The sequence below is a fragment of the Lacerta agilis genome, chromosome 14 (genome assembly GCF_009819535.1).
Source record: "Lacerta agilis isolate rLacAgi1 chromosome 14, rLacAgi1.pri, whole genome shotgun sequence".
Lineage (NCBI taxonomy): Eukaryota > Metazoa > Chordata > Lepidosauria > Squamata > Lacertidae > Lacerta > Lacerta agilis.
The window spans coordinates 25,133,087-25,156,226 of record NC_046325.1 but is presented as its reverse complement, the minus strand read 5'-3'; the positions used below and the strand labels follow the sequence as shown (position 1 = coordinate 25,156,226).

Genomic DNA, 23,140 nt, shown 5'->3' with positions numbered 1-23,140 from the left:
GACAAGGGATTGCATGCAGGCGAGTGGGTGGGCTGGAAGATAGAGAAGATGTCCCTCTGCACTTAGTATAGAAACCTAGCAGGATTCCAGAAAAAGGACTGCCACCGCCCTGCCCTGCATCGAAATGTAGTGGGCTGCTGGAGGAGCTCTTTGCCACTCCTCTGGACAATTCCCTGCAATGTAGTAATTTCTCTTTTCCGGGCTGGTAAGTTTTGTGCGGCTAAACTGCGGGAGGCAGTGAAGGATAGGCGTGCCTGGCGTGCTCTGGTCCATGGGTTCACGAAGAGTCGGACACGACTGAACGACTGAACAACAATACAAAAGTTTTGTGCGTTTATTTACAAGGTTGGAGTAGTTCTTGCCCGATACTTAGTCTGGTCCTCCAGTTCTTCTTTGCTTAGGTAAAGGTAAAGGGACCCCTGACCATTAGGTCCAGTCACATTCGACTGGGGTTTCGGCGCTCATCTTGCGTTACTGGCTGAGGGAGCCAGCGTACAGCTCTTCTGGCCAGCATGACTAAGCCGCTTCTGGCAAACCAGAGCAGTGCACGGAAACGCCGTTTACCTTCCTGCCGGAGCGGTACCTATTTATCTACTTGCACTATGACATGCTTTTGAACTACCGGTACTAGGTTGGCAGGAGCAGGGACTGAGCAACAGGAGCTCACCCCGTTGCGGGGATTCGAACCTCCGACCTGATTGGCAAGCCCTAGGCTCTCTGGTTTAACCCACAGTGCCACCTGCTTATTTGCTTGGCCTATGCAAATTAAACCCCAGTTATCTAACAGCTGCTCCAGGGTGAATGTATACTACTCCCCCCCCCCAGGACATGCAGTATCTACTGGAGGGAAGCTGCTGTCTGCTATTCCTTTGGACACCAGGATGGGTCTGTTTGTATGAGGTGGGTTTCTCCTTCCTTGGCTTTGCAGAATTTGCCACCACTGAGAATAGTGGCTTGCTTAACATTGCCTAGTGAGCTCAGGGCGGAACCATGATTGGTACCGGCTTGCCATGTTGCAAGCACCTTGTATCTAAAAGATCAGGATATTCAACAGCTGAAGCTAACAGAGCTAGCTCCTGTTCCTTGAAAACGTCCATAGAAATTTAGTAGATGCTCTTGGTATAAGCCAGATGGGCAGGGTATTATTATTATTATTATTATTATTATTATTATTATTATTATTATTATTATTATTTCTTCTATGTGATTCATACCTGCTTTACAGAAGCACAAAAAATGGGCAATATCTCCCTTGGTGGGAATGAGATCTGCCTATCTCAGCGCCGTGTTTCTCTCTTGTCTATTGTAAGTATGGTTGCCAAGTAATAATGGTTGCAACATGTTTTGTCTTTGGGAGTCTTAATGTTCACCCACCCAGTAATTTGACATCTGAAATAGAAAGTTGTACATACTAAGCCAGTCATAAATTGCTTGCTTTGTCCCAAGAGCATAGATTGCCCACTTGCTGTTCTAGCTTTGCTGTTTCCAACCTTCATTTCTTGCATCAAGGAAATCGGTTACACAAGCCCTGCGTCCATCGGGAGCAAACTACCAGGCCTCCAGCATCTGCTCAGTCCTCAACAATGCACAATGCCTTTTGATTTGAACGCAGAACAGAGCGCAAGTTGGAGGAGACATTTTGGCGGCGAGCCCAAAGCCTTGATGTGCCAGCTGCCTCCACACACTGGGGATGCACCTGCCGGAATATAACTTCTCGAAAAAGTACAAACTTTTAATAGCTCCCAACTTGGGCTAATTAACCAGCTGCCTCCCAGGTAGGAGGGGGTGATGTTGAAAGCTCTCCCTCAGGGGTTTATTTACATGCTTAGGCTGAGAAATGGCTGGAGACACCTCTTTAATCGATCCCTAAGCAAGCTGCTACAATTAAAGCTCATTATCTACAGTTCTTCCCCCAGGCATCTTCCCCTTTGGAGAGATGTGGTTACTACTGAGATAGCAAAGAAGAAAATGCCTCTGGGGACTGTTAGCCAGCAAAATTATGTCATCTAGCCTGCCCCAAGGGATGGTTTGGGGCAAGACACAGGATATGCCTAGACATGGATACATTATGAAAAGCAAAGAGATCTGCAAAAGTATCGTGGAAGAAGGAATGGACTGGACAATGAATTGAGGATAAAGAAAAGGCTTCCACTTGTGTTCCAAGATGTTTCCCACTGGTTGTTGTTGTTCAGTCGTTCAGTTGTGTCCGACTCTTCGTGACCTCATGAACCAGAGCACGCCAGGCACGCCTATCTTTCACTGCCTCCCGCAGTTTGGCCAAACTCATGCTAGTTGCTTTGAGAACACTGTCCAACCATCTCATCCTCTGTCGTCCCCTTCTCCTTGTGCCCTCCATCTTTCCCAACATCAGGGTCTTTTCTAGGGAGTCTTCTCTTCCCATGAAGTGGCCAAAGTACTGGAGCCTCAACTTCAGGATCTGTCCTTCCAGTGAGCACTTGGGGCTGATTTCTTTAAGGATGGATAAGTTTGATCTTTTTGCAGTCCATGGGACTAGTCCACTGGTATTTGATTTTATACTATAGATAGCAAATTTTATATTGCTCTATGAACTGGTGAGAGAGGCACTCGCATGCATTCTTGAAATCCTTAAAATGCTTTAGATAAGCCAGTCTTATTATTACCCAACTATTGCAAGCACCAGAGGTGGGGCAGATAGTGCTTTGTCTTAAAGCCACTGAGTGAATTTGTGGCTGACTTGTGAGGACCCAGGAACATCCCAATTCATAACTCAGAAACTATGAGACACCTGCTCACAACTGCCATCGTGGAACTGATGCTCTGTTCCCAATTGGTGGTCTACGGACCCCAAGGGGGTCTGCAGCACCTATCACAAATCCTGCAAACCCTGCCTTAAACGCTTGTTTTGCCTGTGGCATGGATTCAACAACTAATGAATTTACCATCTCCAAAGACTGGCCCAGATTGACCAGGTGATACAGTCGGGGATCGTTATTAACTACCGGTATGTTGTCAGGCAGGAGACAAAGAGACACCCTTGTCTGTAATTTCTGTTGTAGACTGCTTCTTTGTATGATGCTTTGGGGTGGTCTTTGGGTAAGGGGTGGGGCAATTTCTAAAGTCTTTAAAAGCTCTGGCACACCTCCTTGCAAGGGTAGAGGGGGTCTCTGTTGCAACAGAAAAATAAAGACCTTCCATGCTTTCACTAGATCCTGCCTCCACTCGATTTTCTCTGACCAAAAACGGACTTGGGGTGGGGTGGACACACACACTGAATTCCTTGATGGAGAGTTGGGCTGTAAAAGCCAACCCCAATTTTTAACTATAACAGTGTGCAACCTCTGGATAGCGAGTAGATTAACTAACTTGCCATTATTCCAGAAGAAGAACGCTCTTACACCTACAAAAATATGTGGGGTTTTTTTGTGGCTTTGCATTTCCTGGGGTCACCACCATGACAAGAAGTTCATTCAGCCCTGGCTGCAATAGGTCTGGAAGGATGGGCTATGGTGAGACGGTGACCAAAAAGCTATGGCTCCCCCTAGTGGGGGATGAAAGGAACTTTTACAAAGCCGTCTTGATTAGTGATTCTAGACTGGAGCAGAGCTGGCAAAACCCTTTTAGGCCCGTGACGCCTTTTGCACACCAGATAAACTATTACGGGCATCACACAAGCCCAGCCACCAAGCCTAATCTCAGCAGGGGTAGGGGACCCTGGGGGAAACCTCTGCAGGCATATATGCATGCTGGTGACCCCTACATTGAAGGCAGGAATTTCCCTTAAATGACCTTTGTCCATTCCTGATTAAAAGAATAGGTTGTACCTAAACTGGTACTGAACTGAGCATAGCCCATACAACACAAGTATTGGAGAGCACCATCACACATTGGACGAGCTATGGGCTAGTAGGGTGAGGATTGGCTTTACTGGGACCCAGTATCGGGAATTACTGGCTACTTCCCTCAATGACAAGTCTGTGGGGACTTTCATTACATACCCTCTGAACAGACTCCATCAAAGGTGTATGAAGTCTTCCTGTCCCGGTGGAACCTTACTTGGGTAGCAAGGTCTAGCTGAACTCTGAAGTGTGTTGTGTTTCTTGTCTTGCTCCTTGACCTGGACTCGATTCCTAACTTGTTCCTTGCTCTGCTTACTCTGATCCAAGTTCCCATTTTCGGATTTGCTCCAGACCACTGGCCGCAGACCGGCCCTAACACCCCAGAAACTACTGTACTCAATCTGACTCCTCTTGACCTGTCTAAGATGGAGGGAGAGGCAGGTGGCCCTCTAGACACTGCTGGGCTCCCAACACCCATCAGCCCAGGGGCGTACCCAGGATCAAAACTAGGGGGGTGGCAAGCCATGGTCATTCAGGTTCAAAAACAAAAACAGCTTCAAAAAACAACCCCCCCCCAACAGAAAGCCCCAAATGGCTGAAAAACTCAGTTTCCCAGGATCCTCAGTCCTCGCAAAGGAACTACTCACCATGCAAGGGAACTCAGTTTGCCAAGCTCCCTTGCAACGATGAATCCTGGCAACGATGAATTCGCCCCCTGACACTGCCCAAGTCTCAGCCTGCATCCCCATTTGACCAAGCAGGGTGCAGGCTAGGATCCGGTCGGCATGAGGGAGGGGGAAACAGCCGGTGCAACACACACACACAGTGGCCAAGTGCCTTGGCAAGAGCGGAAGAGCTCAATTGTTATTGAGATTTTGGGAGGGGGAGAAAGACCAGTCTTGAGCTTTTTTTCCCTTTCAGGCTGCCGATAACCATTTAATTATTTTTTTTTGCTTCTGGGGGGGCAGCTGCCCCCCTGGGTACGCCCATGCATCAGCCCCAGACAGCATGGGCACCACTCAGAGGGGGCAGAAGCCATAGGTTTCCAACCCGTGGTCAAAGCCACAAGGCTAAGGCAACAAATAAGAAGGCACGTTCGTTGCATCTGGCCCTACTCACTTATGGTCCTGACATGTGTCTCCCAGAAGGTTGCCTAACCCTGTCCTAAACGGTGCCACAAAACTTACCTTACATCATAGTAGAACTGCCTCCTAACTTCTGGTACTTTTTTTTTTTTTTAAGCAATGACTGGCAGTGACAGAATACAAAGTTTTCCCTTAACACATCAGGACCACATGGGCAGCAATGGCAAATGTAGAAGGATGCTGGGAAGAGGGCAAGATAAAGGCCATGCCAAATGGCTGTGGTTTGATAAAGGTGGCATGTAGATCAGCTCAAAGGCTGGCCCTTATATGCCACACCATTCACCTGTTCAGTGGCCCCTTGGCCTCCGTTGAGTTACCTCAGTCACATCTCTGCTGCAGAGCCAACTGCTTCTGCCTTTGGCAGGCATCTTCTCCCACTAAAACCAAGAGTTGCAAGTGACAACTAAGAGCGTTGCCTCGGCACTCCCCTCTTTGACATCACACAATGAGGCTATTGTGATGTGGTGGCTTTGCCTGAGACACAGAGAGGGAGGGAGGAGAGCTGTGATTGTGAGGCAACCCTTGGCTTCCCCACTCAAAGCTCACCTTTGAAAATTTCCCCCTCTGCCTACATCCCAGGCCAAACCTCCTCCTCCTCCTCCTATCTTTCTTCCCAAATATTATTTCAGCGCATATGTTATATTTCTTGGGAGGGTTGGGTGGGTACATCCAGCAGGAAGAAAAGCAAGCGAGTCTGGGCCAAAGGGCCTTTTGTGGGATGATGTCAGTCAAGTCCAACATTCTAAGGGAGGACCAACTGCCACTTTGTGTCAGTTAGCTTTGGTCTGTTGGTTGGTTAGGCTGCTGCTGCTTAAAGATGTGTTAAGAGACTCACTAATATAGTTTATATAGTTTATATCTTTTGTTTTCTAACCTGAATATGTACATGAATGAATCTGTCAGCAAATTACTTTATTTCAGTTATTAATCAGATTCATGTGTATCTTTATTTTGAGAGGGATAAAGGGATTGACAATCAAGAAAAGGACGAAAGACTCAAACGAGTCAGCAGCCGTTTGCCGCTGTGCAGGTTTAAATAAGGAGCGTTTAACTCTGCTACTATATTATATAAACGTTACCACACCTTTCTCCTGGCCCTCGCCCCACCCCCAGCTGGCAGCCCATTATCCTGCCGAGATGGGGGTGGGGCGACGGCCACCCTGTAGCAAGGTGGGTGGCACCTGGCCAGGTATTCCCGTGCAGTGTCGCAAACCCCGCCCACCTTTTGGGAGGGGGTGAGCGGACATTCCCTTCTACTGCTTTGAGTTGTTTCCCCTACAATCAAGCAATGCGTACATTTTATGAAAGAGGAGGAGGAGGAGGAGGAGGAGGAGGAGGAGGAGGAGGAGGAGGAGGAACCCCTTGCCACTAAGACCCAGAGCTAGGGGTGGGCTGAGACTTTTTGCTGCCTTGGGGGGAAAATTGTAAAAAAGTTTTTGTTCCCCTCCCATGTCTTAATACAGGCTGACTGAATTATCAAGAGTCAGCTGGGATGCTGTTATTCTTATTTTTAACATCCATCACTTCTTTACGTCCCCCTTTTTACAACTGTGTCCTGGGTGGTTAGATGAGCTCAGATGGCTCCCAGTTTTGTCCCTTAGGACAGTGGTGTCCAAACTTTTATCAAAGAGGGCCAGATTTGATGACGTGAAGGGCCATGAGGGCCTGGCAAAGTTTGACCTTTTTTTTTCTTTTAAAGGATTGATGTTGTTAACCTTTTTTCAAAGATTTTACCCCAAAGTTATTGAGCTTTCTTTAGGATTGAAGTTGTTGAACTTTTTTATGATTGAAGTTGTTGAGGTTTTTTTAGGAAATAAAACTGTTATGGGGGCCGGATTAAATTGACCGGCGGGCCGGATTAGGCCCCCAAAACGGACTTTGGACATGCCTGCCTTAGGACAAGGATCAACCCAGGTGATTATCTGCTAATTGTTCTCCAAACGTACAGATGCCAGCTCCTACCCACGCACCCACCCAAGGCAGTTAACCACAGCTTTGGATATCTAAGCACCATATTCAGTTGTCTAGCTTGCCTGTAGATGTGGAACAACCCTGCTCACAGCACCTGCTGCAACATTTGCTACAAGGGGTCTGTGTTTCTGTTTTTCTGCTGCAGATTTCCTGGAGTGCAACAACCGCCTGCAGCACCACCTCCCAGCATAGTGTCACAGTGTGCAACGTTGCAGCACGGAGGATTATTTTTTGGTTATAGGTTGTTGTGTTATGTCCTGCACAACCCCAGGTGCTCTCTTGATGAAGCTCAGAGGTGGGGAACTTGCTGTTCTCCACATGTTCATAGACTGCAAATCCCATCAGCCACAGCTGCATGGCCAATGGTCGGGGCTGGATTTAGGTTTGATGAGGCCCTAAGCTACTGAAGGTAATGACCAGCTGTCCTTTGTCAACAATAAATTGTCACTGTTTATTGTGTTGAATATATGCTATATGGTAATTTTGGGACCTAATAGGTATCTGAAGCCATTTGCACAAGCAGAATGTAGGCACCCTATATATAGAAATGAGCAAATCAGTGATATTTTAGGGAGCAGGCTAGTAGGCAGGGCCCATTACTTACGGTACATCATAGGAACCTACACAACACAAAACACTGTTGCTGTATGTATGTAGGTTTTATTTTATTTGTTTTTTATCTTATATTTTGGAAATGTACATCCAGGTTTTCTTTTCCTTTAACTTTTTTTGGGGCCCCCAAGAGAGTGGGGCCCTAAGCTATAGCTTGTTTAGCTTATATACTGCCAATGGTTGGCAAGGAGTTAGGAGTCCAGCTTAGCCAGGGGGGCAGCTGCTTAACTAAAAGTAGAAACAATCAGAATATCTGAAGTTGAAATGTTCGCTAAGGTCACTTGGATGATGTCGTGGTGCATTCTAGTAATGCAACTGGCAACCCAACCGTATGATAAGCGTGGCTCCCGCAAACTTCCCACTTACAGCTGAAGAAACTCAGCAAAGAGCAGTTAAAAGATTCCACGGTTAAAAGAGCTGGAAGTAGCAGACCTAGTAAAAGAGGTGCAAATCTTTTCCCCTGCCACAAAAAAGACTCTGCTCACCTCTCTTGCTCAGCTATGCACCACTTGTGCCATAGAGCGGCCATTCAGTACCTTGCAGAGAGTAAAGATAATGGCCAACAATGACAGGGGAGCAACTCAATGGGCTATGCTTACAGAGTGTGCACAGAAAAACTGCATTGAAAAAAGGAGAAATATGAGAAGTGCTGAAAAGTGCTTTTACTGCGACAACCCAGTTGCGGCATATAAATATTATTATTATTATTATTATTATTATTATTATTATTATTATTACAAAAGGTAAAGGTAAAGGGACCCCTGACCGTTAGGTCCAGTTGCAGACAACTCTGGGGTTGCGGCGCTCATCTCGCTTTATTGGCCGAGGGAGCTGGTGTACAGCTCCTGGGTCATGTGGCCAGCATGACTAAGATGCTTCTGGCGAACCAGAGCAGCACACGGAAATGCCGTTTACCTTCCCGCCAGAGCGGTACCTATTTATCTACTTGCACTTTGATGTGCTTTCGAACTGCTAGGTGGGCAGGAGCTGGGACCAAGCAATGGGAGCTCACCCTGTAGTGGGGAATCAAACCACTGACATTCTGATTGGCAAGCCCTAGGCTCTCTGGTTTAAGCTTTTAGCAAATCCAAGGAAACTTGTTTTAGTTTTGTTTTGTTTTTAAAAAAATAAGATGAAAAAAGGCATGTTCTTTGTAATTTTGCAAAATATACTTGAAAGATACTGCCTGGTGTTATTCTTTTCTTTAACGCCCTCTTTTTCAAATGACTGAAGATTCCGACGGATTGTTCTGAGTACTTGGGGTCAAAAGAAAGTAATTTAAAACCACGGTTGTTGAGACACTTCATTCCAAATCTGCTAGATGATGACAGGTGGGTGTCCTGTCCCCCCACCCCCATAACATAAACCCTGGCTATACCTATGGAGTCCAGCAACAGTTGCAAGGCCACAAGTTTCCCATTCCTGTTCTAGATTCTCCGAAGCCTAGTAAGATCTGAGCTCCCATTGCAGCCAATGCAGCTAAGCTGTGCTTGAGGTCATCTTCCAGGTCGCTGCTGGGATCCAGAGCTAAAGGCGGACGAGGAATATCCTTTAATTGCTGCCACAGTGTTCTAGCACCATATGTTCTAGTTGTGGTGGGCACGATGGTGGCGTCGGAGGAGCGCAGCGCCCTGGCTGCAAGGGAAAGGCTCCTCCTCTGCGCATGGGACAGATGCATGGAGTCGCTGGTGGCGGGCAAGGTGGGAGCTGCGGCTGAAGCGCTTGTGGCACTGCAGGCAGGCGTAGGGGCGCTCACCCGTGTGGGTGCGCTGGTGCTCCAGGAGCCGGGCGCTCTCGCAGAAACGCTTGCCGCACTGGGCGCAAGCGTAGGGCTTCTGGCCGGTGTGGAGGCGCCGGTGCTGTGCCAGGTTGGAGCTCCAGGAGAAGCACTTCCCGCAGCAGTCACAGGCGTAGGGGCGCTCCCCGGTGTGCATGCGCCGGTGCTGCCGCAGGTTCGACAGCTGCGTGAAGGTCTTGGGGCAGTCCGCGCACCGGTATGGCTTCTCCCCCGAGTGCGTGCCCAGGTGGCGCATCAAGTGCGAGCTTTGGCCGAACCCTTTCCCGCACTCGGTACACATGTAGGGTTTCTGGCCCTCGCTGGAGGAGATGGGGGCAGGTTTGGTGGGAAGCGCTAGGGCAAAGTCTCCCACAGCCAGTCTCCCATGACTTAGTTCCAGGCCAGGCCTCTGGGGCTCCATCCCTCCAGGGATGTCTTCTCTCGACAATGTGATTTTGGCAACAGAGGTTTCCTGCTCACGTCCCCTCCTGGCATCTGCTGGGACAACATCAGTGGATCTCAACTTCAGGAGAAAGTAACAAGACATAAAATTAGATGCAGAGAAACATGGGAAGACTGGTTCACTTAAGTACATGAGAGCCCTGTTGGATCAGGCCAAAGGCCCATCTGGTCCAGCATCCTGTTTTCATAGGGGCCTACCAGATGTCTGTAGGGAGCTCACATGCAGGAAATGAGAAGCAACAGCACTCTCCACTCTTGCAATGCCCATCAAGTAGAATTCAGCCCCATACTGTCTCTTATCTCCCATTTTATTTTACTCCCCCCCTGAAATTGCTCCTCAGTGCACAATGACAGCAATAATCTAATGCATTAATAAAAGCAAAATAAAAGCCATAAGCAAGCGCGCGCACACACACACCCCTTCAATAAAAACTAAAAGACAACTGCTAAACACCAAACACAGCTCCTTTAAAATGGCAAGGCAAGCGAGGAAGCCTTAACCTGATGTCCAAAAGGCTGTGATATGCAAGTCGAGCCTCTCTAGGATGTTCCAAAACCAGGGAACTGTCACAGAAAATGCCCCCTCCTTTGCACAAGCATAACACACACTTCAGTGATGATTTATGTTGGGGTGGGGGGAGGGTGGGCAGGACACCCACTGGTCATCATCCTCTGGCTCTGTCTAGCAGATTCGGAAGGAAATGTTTCAACAACGGTTGTTTCAAATCACTTTCTTTTGACCCCAAGTGCTAAGAAAGATCTCAAAATCTTTCTACAATTTCTGCTTTTAGTTCAGTGTTTTTATTCATTTATTTATTTAATTGATGGGGGGGTTGCTCCCCCGCTCCCCCCTGGCTATGCCCATGCCCCCTACGCCTGCCACATCCTCCCTTAGGGAGGCCCAGCAGTCCAAGCAGCCCCTCGCCCCCAACCATCTCCAGAAGGGGACGTCTTCCCTTTCCCCGTGTGCCATCAATCCCTCCCTTGGCACTCAAGGCGGGCACCGCTCTCCCCCAGCTTCGCACCGTCTCTTCTGACCTCGCTGCTCCAAGCTGCGCTTCAGCTGGCGCCTCCTTGTTCCAGCAGCAGGGGGAGGCAAGGCAGGGGGCAGCCTAACCTGCATCTTGCTTGGGGGGCGGGGTGAAGGGGGCATTGGGGATGACGGCGGCCAGGGAAGCGGAGAAAGGAATTGGACCATCTGCTCTGCAGCCCCGGGCTCAGCACAGGCAGCCGCTCTGGCCACAGGCAGGGATGGCGCCTGGATTGCTCCATGGTTTTAACCCCTGGTTTTCTCCCTGAATAAGTCTGGGCACGCTGTTGGAATTTTTTTTCGGGAGGAGGGGGGAGAAAGGATTTTGAAAGAGGTGCTGCGCTTTAAGCAGCTCAACGACAGGCAGACATTCAACAGGTGTTGTGTGCCTTTCCTGCCCTCCTGTCCCCAATCACTGAATTGTAGACTTGGAAGAGACCCCCCAAGGGTCATCTAGTCCAACCCCCTGCAATACAGGAATCTCAGCTAAATCCATGATAGATGGCCATCCAACCTCAGGAATGAGGCTACCACCTCCAGAGGGAGACAGTTTCGCTGTTGAACAACTTACTGTCAGAAGGTTTTCCCCCTATGTTTAGTCGAAATCTCCTTCCTTGTAACTTGAAGTCGTTGGTTCAAGTCCTACCCTCCAGAGCAAGAGAAAACGAGCTTATTCCCTCTTCCATGTGACAGCCCTTGAGATATTTAAAAATGGCTGTCCTATCTCGTCTTTTCCAGGCTAAACATATACCCATTCAACCGTTCATCATAAGGCTTAGTTTGCATATTGGTTTCTCATATTAATGAGTTATGAGAGCCGTGTTGAATATATGTCAGGCAGGCAGGAACCCTACCAGGGCATAAAAACAAAGCAACACACCAAAAATGGCACGGGGGTTGCTTTTCCAGAGAGAGGGCTCCTGTACCCACCCATCCCCAGAGGAGGGAAAATTCTACCACATGCAACTTCTCCTCTCATATGAAGGGTTGGAAACAATCCTTTTTCAATGCAAGATTATTATTATTATTATTATTATTATTATTATTATTATTATTATTATTACCTGTGTATGTGGTTGTGTATGTATGCACAGGGCCAGTCCCACTATTAGGCAAGCAAGGCAGCTGCCTCGTGTCTAGAAGACTTCAAAGAAAATTTCCATATGAAACTATTTTATGTTTAAGACTGTAATTCTTTACAGAATTGATATTACATTTGGAATTACTTACGAGTAAACGTATGTTTTTTGGTTAAAACTTTTGGCCAGAGTTCTTATTTGGATTCATTATCGTGTGCCACATTGCCTGCCCCATGCCCGCTAAGTAAATGTTGCTGCCTGCCAGTGCAGTGAGTGGCACTGCCGGTGCAGAAACAAAATTCAACTGCGGGCCCATTTGGCTTCCATACGTGGAATTGTGTGTATTCCGTTCTGTTCTCCACAGGCAGCAAAATGTCTTGGGCCTTTCCTGTCTGTCTATGTATATGCCACACACCCAGGTGGGTGAGCCAGTTTGATACAGTGGTTAGACAAGGACCCCAGGAGACTAGATTTAAAATCTTCGCTTGGTCATAAAGCCTTGGGCCAACTCAGTCTCTCAGCCAAACCTACCTCACAGCATTGTTGTCCATGTTGTGGGGAAGTGTGAGAGGGTGTTGAGGGGAGCCACCTTGAGTTCTTTGGAGGAAAGGTGGGGTACAAACAAAGTAAATAAACACAGCATCCATGTACACACTGTACATTTAAAGCACACCACCCTCAAAGAATCACAGAACTATAAGGTTGGAAGGGACAACAAACGTCATCTAGTCCAACCTCCTGCAATGCAGGAATCTTTTTACCCAACGTGGGACTCAAACCCACAACCCCAAGATCAAGTCTCATGCTCTACAGACTGAGCTATCCTGGAAGCTGTAGTTTTCAAGTCATCATGGCGGGGTATTGGGAAAAGTTTTCAATTAGCATTAATCGCTCCTCGGATTAACCTCATTTGCTACGATACTGCCACTGCGCAAAGCTGGAAGCTGTAGTTTTGTTTAGTTTTTTAAGAGTGATGGGAATTGTAGCTTCTGTAGAGGGGGTAAACCATGGTTTTCATTATTCTTTTTTCTGGGGGCAGGATGCAGGGCCGTCTTTAGCAGATGCGGCGCTGGGGCGCAAATTACCCCAAATTACCACAGATAGTGTTGGGGTGGCCATAGCTGCGCACCGCCAGCCATCCTGGGGGGGGGGGGCTCTCCTCCATGCCACTGCGGGAGAGCGAACGCCACAGAGGCTTGGGAGTGAAGTTGCACCCCTCCCAAACCTCCGCGGGAGGAGAGCACAGCTTCCCTCCGAAGCCTCCTCAGGAGGAGAGTGATCCCCGCAGAGGCTTGGGAGACAAGCTGTGTGCCCGCCAGCCATATGGTTGGTGGGGCGCAGCTTCCATCCTAAGCCTCTGCGGGGATCACTCTCCTTCTGAGGAGGCTTCAGAGGGAAGCTGCACGCCCGCCAGCTGCACCCCGCCAACCAGCCTTATGGTTGGCGGGGCACAGCAGGTGAGCGTGCAGGGAAAAGGGAGGTCGCTGGCAAAGCTCCCCCACTTGCTGGGGCGCCCCTGAGAGGTCGGCGCCCTGGCGCGACGCACCACTAAGTCCTATGGGAAAGATGGCTCTGGCAGGATGTGTTTTAAATGGGCTTGAAATGTATGACTTGTATGCAGCCACACACACACAACAGATAGCTCTATTGGAGGGTGCGAGAACAGAATTATATCACAAACCATTCATGTTGGAGGAATGCAAATATATTTGCAAGGATTCCATTTTTAAAAGACAAGAGCTTTTTTATTTATTTAAAGAACATCTCTTTCCTTTCTTCTATTTTAGATTGGTTAGTCTCTTCCCCACCCCAAGTGGTGGAGCTTCAGATTCTACCTGCATGACTCATCCTGGGTTACCCACCCAAAACTCTCCCCGACTGGGGATAGGTTTCTCCAGGATCAACATTACCCTTGCTGCTTAGACAAGCCTGGACCTCCAGCTGCTTTTCCTACTCTGACTGTGAACATGACTGGGTGTTTAATGGAGAGAGAAGGGGCAACTAACTTGCAGTGCAATGCTATACATGCCCACTGAGCAGTAAGCTCAAGTTCAATAAGACTTCTTCTTAGCCGAGTATAGAATTGCAGCCTTAGGAAAGTAGTTTATTTAAGGAAGTTATTTACTAATTATAAGTGGTAATATATCTGAGCTTAAAATAACTGTTCTTATTCAGTTTGTGCATTTCTAATGCCAACAAGTCATAGGCCCTAAACGACACACAGGCATTTATTATATGGCAATAGATAAGAGTCTGCGACTGGACTTACCTGTCAGGGGTCCTTTACCTTTACCTTTTTTTTTTAAGAGTGAAAGAAATTGCTGGTCATTATGAGGAAATCACAGGTTTTCCATTAATCTCCCGAGAGCCTTCTTCCTGGTAAATGAGGAAGATTGGCTCCTCCCACGTCCACAGTCCTGGATTCAAATTGTTAGCCCACATTATTCTCCGACCTGCCTTTCTCCAGCCTGCCGCTGCTTACAAACTGCAACTATTTCCCCTGCAACTTGTATCATGCAAACTGCAGTTCTGAAACAACCTCTGGTATTGCCTTCTGCTAACTACCCAGAGCCAAGGGCAGGGCTCCTTCCATTTGCTGGCTGGCACCTAGCCTTAGCTTTGCTGATGGCTTTCTTAATGGTCATCACTCTTCCCTTTGCCCTCTTATAATGGCCCATCACCAAAATCTGGTTTGGCCTGTATTTTGATGCTGCTAAGTTCAGTGTCTGGCACCCAGGAATTACAATGAAAGGAAATCTCAGCTGTCACACATAAACTTGCCATCTCCATTAGCAGAAGCAGGAAGTGGTTGTTAACTTTTGAAACAAAGGAGCTAATGAGAAGTACCAATCTTTTGAGTGGTGTGAATTACAAGATATTCCCTGTGGAAAGATGGGAGTATGAAGAATATCTGTACAAAGCCATAGCCCCTTTTCTTTAAAAACAAAAACACAAAAAACACAAGAGCCTCCAGGAAGTTTGGCTTCCTTTTATCTTGAGCATGTTTATTAGTCAGTGGGATCAACCAAATTTCCTAGAAAGCCTGGGTCTGAGTGGTTTTCTGCTTGCCCCATGCTTTCTAGGCATGAGTCCAAGTGCTTTTGTCTGCCCCACCATGTTCCCCTGGAAAACCCATGGCTTAGTGCTAAATCGGAACCAATGGCAATATGGAGAAAACCCAACTGCTGCTTGTTCTGATTCAGAGCAAAACTGTGGGTTTTCCCTGGGGGCAGAGAAAGTGTGGCTGGACCCTGTGTTAAGTAAAGCAAGACCTTCACCAGCTGATGGGTTAAAAAGAAACACACATAACACTCCTGCAAAATTCTCCGAACTTTTAATATGCCTTGAATGAAGCCATGGAGATTACAGGGTGAGGTGTTAGTGAGAGATTTGTGGGTGAAGAAATATAAACGACTGCTGATAAGGGGAAGCTACAGATGGAAAGGAAGAGCACCTAAAACGGCTAAAATTCCTGTTAATTGAAGTGTTTTGACTATCTAACAACATCCAGACAATTAGAAATGAAACAAAAATGGGTGTTCTCCTTGGTGCTGTCGCTCTGCTTGCCCCGACCCAGGGACAGAGGCACCAACATGCTGACCCCCACAGAATGAAAAGAGCTGATCTCGGCTTTCCAGATCTAGGCCAGAGATCGTGTGCGAACTGAAGAAGAGCTCTGGTAGATCCACCCAAAGTCCCATCATAGCCCAACATCCTGATCTCAGTGGCCAGCCAGAAACTGAGTGCAACAGCCTTCTCCCCACTTGCGATTCTCTGCAAGTGGTGTTCAGAGGCATAATACCTCCAACAGCGTCCCTTTAAATGCTAAGGAGAGTCGGATCAAACCAAAGACCGATCTAGTCAGGAGTCCTCTTTCAAGCAGCGCTGGCCAGATGTTTCAGGAAAGGCCACAAGCAGGGCACAAAGGCAAGAGCATCTCCCCGCTGTCATCTCCCAGAGACTGGTACTCATGAGGCACGCATGCTGCTTTGGAACATGGATGTTCAAGGCATCCACTGATAGGCTGTTCCTCCATGTATTTGTCCAATCCCCCTTGAGAGCCCATGGCAACTGGCATCATGCAACAATGAATTCTGTATGTTAAATGTGAAAGTTATTATTTAAGTCCTGTGTTTCTTCTGTTTTGCATCTTCTACCAATCAGTTTCGCCGGATGACCTCAGGTCCTAATGCTGCCAAGAGAGAAAGAAAAACCTATCTGCCCACTTTATTTACACCATGCATCATCTTGTAAATATCTACCGGGCCCGCTCTCTTAGTCTGCTGTAGCATCTTTCCTGTTCTGAAATCTCCCCCATATGACAGCAGCAACTTGCAAGTGATCTCAGAGCCCTCAAACTTCTTTTTTCATTCGGGACATTCTTGGGGCTCAGGTTTTCACTGAGCTCTCCTGGGGTTACTGGGCAAATTTCCTTCTCTCTTCCCTTCTCCTTCAATACTTCATCCTGTAAATAGTCTACTTTCCTGGCTCACCACCAAATTGTGATCCAGAGTTTTCTCGCTGTTCCTGCTGCATTTCCCACATGGAAGTGATACTTCCTTTTCTATCCATCTCTCTTCCTTCCAAATTGATGCTACTCCTGTGGCTGCTCCTCCAACTTCTCTCCCTCTTTATAGCAGAAGTGGGGAACCTTTGACCCGTTAGATGTTGCTGAACTGCATCTCCCATCAGCCCTTGCAACCATGACCAATAGCCAGGGATTATGGGAATTGTAGTACGGCATTCATCCGGAGGGCTGAACGTTCCCTGCACCTACTTTATATAGTATGCCAAGGAGGAACAGCACATCACACATATCTGTGAGGCTCCATGGAGACAAGGTTCAGTTGTAGCCAGCTTTCGACAGCCAGCTTTCTTTCCTGAAAGAGCTACATGGATCTGCTGAGGGGTTCCTCTGTCCACCCCTGTTCTCTCCCACTTTCTGCTGGAGTAAAAATAGCATTGCAGTTGCTTCATTGGCTGCAGAAGCTGAAAGACACTCTGGCAAAGGGACCAAAGGAGTGATGGGATGGGAGGTGATGGTTCTGGCAGTGGTGCAGTCTGGTCATTTTAGCCTTTGGGCTTAATGGTCTCTTGGGAACTCCTCTCTTTAGATATTACAAGGGTAACCAGATGTTCTTCAGATGTTCCTGGACTCCAACTCCCATCAGCCTCAGCCAGCACAGTCAATGGTCGGGGATGATGGGAGTTGCTGTCCAACATCTGGAGGCCACCACATGGGCTGCCCCTGGTGTATTACTTCACTGACTCAAAACTGTGGGAGGAACATCAGAAGTGCCATGCTGGGTCAGACCAAAGGCCTATCTTAATCCCCCATTGTATTTTCACATAGGAAGCCCATAAGCAAGAAATGAGCACAACAGCACTCCCCCCCCCCCCCCCGTTTGAGATTCCCAACAGCTGGTATATGCAGAGGCAGACTGCAATCCTGGAGGTAGCATACAGCCACCATGGTCAAGAAACCACTGACTGCCCTCTCCTCCATTAATTTGTTTAATCCCCTTTTAAACCACCAAGTTGGCAGCGTCATCTATACATCTTCTAGCAAGCCAGCTCTTCTGCTCCATCTGCTGAGTAAGGCCGAGGACTTCTGCCCCCAAATCCTGCCCTGATATCACCACTGGCTTTGGGACTTTTAAAAGGGCAGAGCGGGGCTCTGTACACACTGTATATTTAAAGTAAGGTTACCAGATTTTTTTTCAATGAATCCGGGGACACTTTTCAACTTCAATAGGAATGATAGGATTTTGTCAGGAGATTGATTTGTAAATCTGGGGACCGTCCCCGGAAAACAGGGATGCCTGGTAACCTAAATTTAAAGCACCTGACTTATCCCCAAAGAATTGTGGGAACTGTAGTTTAAGGGTGATGGGAATTGTAGTTCTGTGCGGGCTAAAGTACAGTTTCCGGGATTCTTTGGCAGAAGCCCTGTGCTTCAAATGCATTATGTGTATGCAGCCTGGATTACCACGTTGCAACCAGGCAGCCTTGCTGTGTTGGGATATTCTGTTCTTATTCTCATTTCTGTCTTTTTAAAACACACAAACACACACAGGAAATGTGTGCTCTGGTTCTAGCTCCAGACCGCAGGGAAGACACACCTTTCATCAACATCCCATTTGTGACCGACTATGCTCTATGCCGCTCCCCAGCCAAAGCCCCCCAAGAAAGCTCACAATTGTACAACATATAAAACCACCACCAATCACTGTATATAAACCATTGAAAACAACAAGCTAGAAAGGAGCAACTAAGCAAAAGAAAACGTTTACAAAAATGGCAGAGCGTTGCCACGGAGAAGAGAAGCCTACCCACTCCCTTAACCACCTCCTTTCCTTTTAAATTGTTACTGGAACATTTTCACACTCTGAAAAAAAAACCTCTCTAAGTTGGCATTGGCAATGTCACGGGAAATATCTGGTTAGTGTTTGTGACACTTGACACAAATTGCATTTCAGACAGCCCTCCAAACTGCTAGCTTGGGAAAGAAAGCTACATTCCCCGTAACACTGTGTTGTGGTTTGAAAGAAGTATCACCCAAAGCAGAAGTGCTTTTTTGAAGGAACATGTTGGGGTCTCATGCAACCAACAACCGTTGCTTCTGGAATGGCCCTAACTCGACTGTGGCAGGAGGGTGACACCGCTGAAGTACCCTTCCCATTAACAGTGCCCCCCAGCCCCCCCCCACAAGTTCTCCAACGAAGCTCTTAAAACGCGGGATGCCAGCCAACTCTCCCCTCCTTCTATCTGTCTGCAGCCACAGTCTCTTCACTGAGCAAAGCATCGGGAAAGAAAGGCTGGTGGTTTGCGACCCAAAACTGGGTTCCCTCTTCAAGGCGGGCACTTGTAAGGTCTCACGAGGACCATGTGGGTTTTCTGGTGTGTGCTGAGGCCGGACCTTTGCCGGAAACTCTTCCCACATTCCGTGCAGTGATAGGGTTTCTCCCCCGTATGGATTCTCTGGTGGATGGTGAGGTGGGAGCTGACGCTGAAGGTCTTCCCGCACTCGTCGCATTTGTAAGGCCTCTCCCCGGTGTGGATTCGCTGGTGGAGGATGAGGGTGGAGCTCTGGCTGAACCTTTTCCCGCACGCTTGGCACTCGTACGGCTTCTCCCCCGTGTGGACCCTCTGGTGCTTGGTCAGGTGAGAGCTCACCGAGAAGCACTTCCCGCAATCCACGCACTTGTAAGGCTTCTCCCCCGTGTGGATGCGGCGGTGGAGGACGAGGGTGGAGCTCTGGCTGAACCTCTTCCCGCATTCGTTGCACTCGTAAGGCTTCTCACCCGTGTGGATTCTCCGGTGGATGGTGAGGTGGGAGCTCACTCCGAAGCTTTTCCCGCAATCGGAGCACGGGTAGAACTTATCGGCAGGGTGGGGGGCTCTCTGGGGCTGGGCGACGCTATGCCGAGTTTGGGCAAGGCTCTCCCCGCACTGGACACACAGGCTTGGGCCAGGCCCCATATAGACCCGAGGCGGGAGACTGGGGTTGCCTTTCGGCATCGGAGGAGGAAGAGGCGGCTTGGCCCATCCTTTCCCCGGATCCTCGCTTTGCTGCCCAGCCTGGTTCTGGCCTGGGTAAAGGGAGCCTTCAGGGCGTCCTGGAATCTGCTTCTGTGTCGGCGCAGCCTCTGCACCTCCAGGCTGGGGATTTGGGTTCATGGTTCCTCCATCTATCAAAGGAAAGAGAGTGAAGCAAGCATGGGGATATTCCCTTCCCTTTTTTTTTTTTTTTGCTTTGTTTCAACTTTTATATATGAATGGTTACCTTACCTTGTTGGTTTGATCATTTGCTGTTTTAAGTGGGGTTACCGACCTGAGATATTTGGATGGATGGATGGGGGGCGGGGCGGGTCAGGAGTCAAAATAACTAAATAAAACCCATTTGCTGGTGCCGCGGCTTAAAAGCATCGTTCCATACAATTAGCTGAATTAGACTAACCCAGACCCAAGAGGTAGTGCTGGCTGACACTAATATTAACTTCTCATTCCTGATATTCCATAGCTAACCAGCAGAATTCTATGGGAATTCCACCAGTTATTGGGTTTGGCCACCACAACTATCAAATGCTCCAAATATTTCCATGATGTAGGATTGCTGACTACACAGGGACAGGAAATTTTCTCATAACTTTCTATCGTCTCTCCATCTACCACAAGATGGAGTAATCCTAATCTTCTGAGGCTTTTCTGTGAGCTTACTAAAGAAAAGAAGTGTCCTGACACATTTTCATTGGAGAGAGTTTTGCTGGCTTAGCAACACACAGCCTTCTAGATTTCAAAGAAACTCTTCTGGCCTGATCAAGAGCTCCCTGTAATTCAAAAGGCTGCATATTCTTAAACCAGCAGAAGTCAATGTCAACATACATTTTTGGACCTCTGGGGTCTCAGGTTTGCAATAGCCATCTTTACTACTTAAAGCTGATTTTATTTGATTTTTTTTAATATAAAAAAGAAGTAAAAAAAGAAATAAATAAAAAGAAAAGTCCTTACCTAGTGAGAGTAGAGTCCCATAATTGTCCTGCACAATGTCCCTGTAGACAGGTCTCTGGCATGGGTCCAGAAGGGCCCACTGAATCTCAGCAAAATACATCAGTCACTTCTGCAGAAGGCTGTGGCCTCTGAAAAAATAAGTTTCCCCTGCTCAGAATCCATCACCGACCCTGCAGCTTTGGGCCTGTAATGTGGCCTTTGCTGGATAGCATTAGCTCCTCTGATCTCAAAGCTACAGGATTCCTGCAGCCCTTCTCTCTCTCTCTCTCTCTCCCCTGCTGCGCCTCCCTTCTCCCTGGCAAGGCTGGTGCACTTTTAACAACTTTGGGTGACGTGCAGAAATTCAACAGGTGAAGAAGACTTCCCTGGGCCGATTTCTGCACGGCGTGCGGAGTTCTTAAGAGGCACACGAGTCCTGCCAGGAAGGCGAATGCGGCGGGTGGAGGGGGGGGGAGGAGGAGGAGCAGGAGCCAAGCTTTCCTACTTCCTCTACCAACCCAGCCCAAGGTCTACGTCATTCTCACGTCTTGAAAGCTCCCTGCTTGTTTATATACACGTAGGGAAGATCCGGGTGTGTGCCCCCCCACACACCTTGTTTTTTTGGGGGGGTGGTGGTGGAGCGGATTGTTCGGAGAGCAGAGGCGCTGATGGAACGGCGGTGCGTTGGCTCCCCGCTGTTTGTGATAGGCTCCCCCTCCCCTTCCCTCCCCGCCCGCCCCCCTTTTAATGAGGAAGTTGCCTGGCTACGTCGCTGGACTTTCGGCTGGCTGCCCAAACCCCAGTCGGCGGGAGTTACCTGGAAGTCTCTGGCTTCAGGATCGGGTCCCTGAGAAGCTGCAGAGTTCGCGATCTCTCCTTTAAATGATAATATTAAAAAGGGTGGGGGGGGGGGAGAGAAAAGAAAGAAGTGGGGGCGGGGAGAGAAAAGCAACCGAGGCTGATAAAGGTCTCTCTCTCTCTCTCCCTCCCTCCCTCCCTTGAGGATGCGGCTGGAGAACGAGGAGATTTCTTAAAACTGGAGGCTCCCGCAGCCCCGTCGGGGTGGCGCCGGGTCTGGGGCTGCTGCCGCTGCTACGCAAACAGGAGGAGGAGGAGGAGAAGCAGCGACAACAAGGCTCTCCGGCGCTGACCTGGGAAGTTCAGCCCCCAAAATCGTCAGCGGGAGCAGCAGCAGCAGCAGCGAGAGAGAAAATGAGAACAGTCGCCTCTTTCTCTCCTTTTTTTTGACAATGGCCAGAGCCCTCTAGCGGCATCGCTTCTGTTTTGCAACGCGGAGCAGCCGCCCCAAACAAGAGGCCGACGCGGAGCCCCCCTTGCCAAGCGCAGCGACGGGGGCCTAGGACCGATGCGGAGCCCGGCCGACGAACCGCGCGGACGGGGCGCCGGCTGGGCGAAGCCGAGGCGGCTTTCCAAGGGCTGAGCGGGCTGCAATGGGAAGGGCGGGACCCTCCAGGTTCACGGAGGGGATATGTCACCAAGTACCAAATACCTGTGCATGGACAACAACGAGCGAGCTTCCTGGCCCTCCGGATGCACATGCCTCTGGGGAGCAGGATGCTGCACTAGTTAGACGGGCTAACTGGCAGTGCATACATTTAATAAATAAAATAAGTAATAAATAATCCAGGTTGAAACATCATTAGGACAGAGGGGCACTGTGCACCCAAGAATGGCATGGCACCAGAAGAAGAGAATCCCACTAGCATCTTCTTCAGGGCAGTACCTCCCGATAATAATAAAAGCAAGGTATTCCATATTTAACTTCACTCCTATTTAACATCCTTCTGGACCGTCTATGGGAACTGGGGGCACGGTTATACAGTGGTTCCGCTCCTTTCTCCGGGGTCGTGTCCAGAAAGTGGTGGTGGGGGATGAGTGTTCAGACCCCTGGGCTCTCACTTGTGGGGTGCTTCAGGGTTCCGTCCCCTCCCCCATGCTTTTTAACATCTACATGAAGCCACTGGGAGAGATCATCAGGGGATTTGGGTTGGGTGTTCATCAATATGCGGATGATACCCAGCTCTACCTCTTAAATCAGAAACAGTGAAGGTCCTGTGTGAGTGTCTGGAGGCGGATTGAGGATGGATGGCGGCTAACGGATTGAGGTTGAATCCTGACAAGACAGAAGTACTGTTCTTGGGGGACGGGGAGGGCTGGTATGGAGGACTCCTTGATCCTGAATGGGGTAACTGTGCCCCCGAAGGACCAGGTGCGCAGCCTGAGAGTCATTTTGGACTCACAGCTGTCCATGGAGGTGAAGGTTAATTCTGTGTCCAGGGCAGCTGTCTACCAGCTCCATCTGGTACACAGGCTGAGACACTACCTGTCTGCAGACTGTCTTGCCAGAGTGGTGCATGCTCTAGTTATCTCCCGTTTGGACTACTGCAATGCGCTCTACGTGGGGCTACCTTTGAAGGTGACTCGGAAACTGCAATTAATCCAGAATGCGGCAGCTAGACTGGTGACTGGGAGTGGCCGCTGAGACCATATAACACCGGTCTTGAAAGATCTTCATTGGCTCCCAGTATGTTTCCGAGCACAATTCAAAGTGTTGGTGCTGACCTTTAAAGCCCTAAACGGCCTCGGCCCAGTATACCTGAAGGAGCGCCTCCACCCCCATCGTTCAGCCCGGACACTGTGGTCCAGTGCTGAGGGCCTTCTGGCGGTTCCCTCACTGCGAAAAGCAAAGCTACAGAAAACCAGGCAGAGGGCCTTCTCGGTAGTGGCGCCTGCCC

At 48.8% G+C, this 23,140-nt stretch overlaps 1 protein-coding gene and 1 non-coding gene across 3 annotated transcripts; both read right to left on the bottom strand.

Annotated features, from left to right (window-relative positions):
- Window positions 1–8,893: 8,893 nt before the first annotated feature.
- LOC117059395 (zinc finger protein OZF-like) lies at window positions 8,894–21,359 on the bottom strand. 2 transcript variants are annotated; one of them, XM_033171105.1, is made up of 4 exons: window positions 21,202–21,359; window positions 20,406–20,533; window positions 18,780–19,585; window positions 8,894–9,639 (listed from the first exon to the last, which is right to left on the bottom strand). In XM_033171105.1, the coding sequence occupies exons 2-4, from the start codon at window positions 20,503–20,505 to the stop codon at window positions 9,133–9,135; spliced, it is 1,413 nt and encodes a 470-aa protein (XP_033026996.1). In that variant the 5' UTR covers window positions 20,506–20,533; window positions 21,202–21,359; the 3' UTR covers window positions 8,894–9,132. The 2 variants fall into 2 exon arrangements, with proteins under 2 accessions (XP_033026996.1, XP_033026995.1); XM_033171104.1 differs by lacking the exons at window positions 8,894–9,639; window positions 20,406–20,533 and having other exon boundaries at window positions 18,106–19,585.
- On the bottom strand, window positions 12,702–12,833 carry LOC117059492. Its single transcript, XR_004427912.1, has one exon. It is a non-coding gene; the product is annotated as a U4 spliceosomal RNA (small nuclear RNA).
- Window positions 21,360–23,140: the final 1,781 nt, after the last annotated feature.

Excerpts from the sequence above, each read along its gene's own strand:
- LOC117059395 (XM_033171105.1), bottom strand. The coding sequence starts at position 20,505 with ATGTATTTTGCTGAGATTCAGTGGGCCCTTCTGGACCCATGCCAGAGA. Across the intron at positions 19,586-20,405 it reads TGGGACTCTACTCTCACTAG|ATGGAGGAACCATGAACCCA; the intron begins GTAAGGACTTTT and ends TTCCTTTGATAG. Across the intron at positions 9,640-18,779 it reads CACACCAGAAAACCCACATG|GGCCAGAAACCCTACATGTG; the intron begins GTCCTCGTGAGA and ends TCCTCCAGCGAG.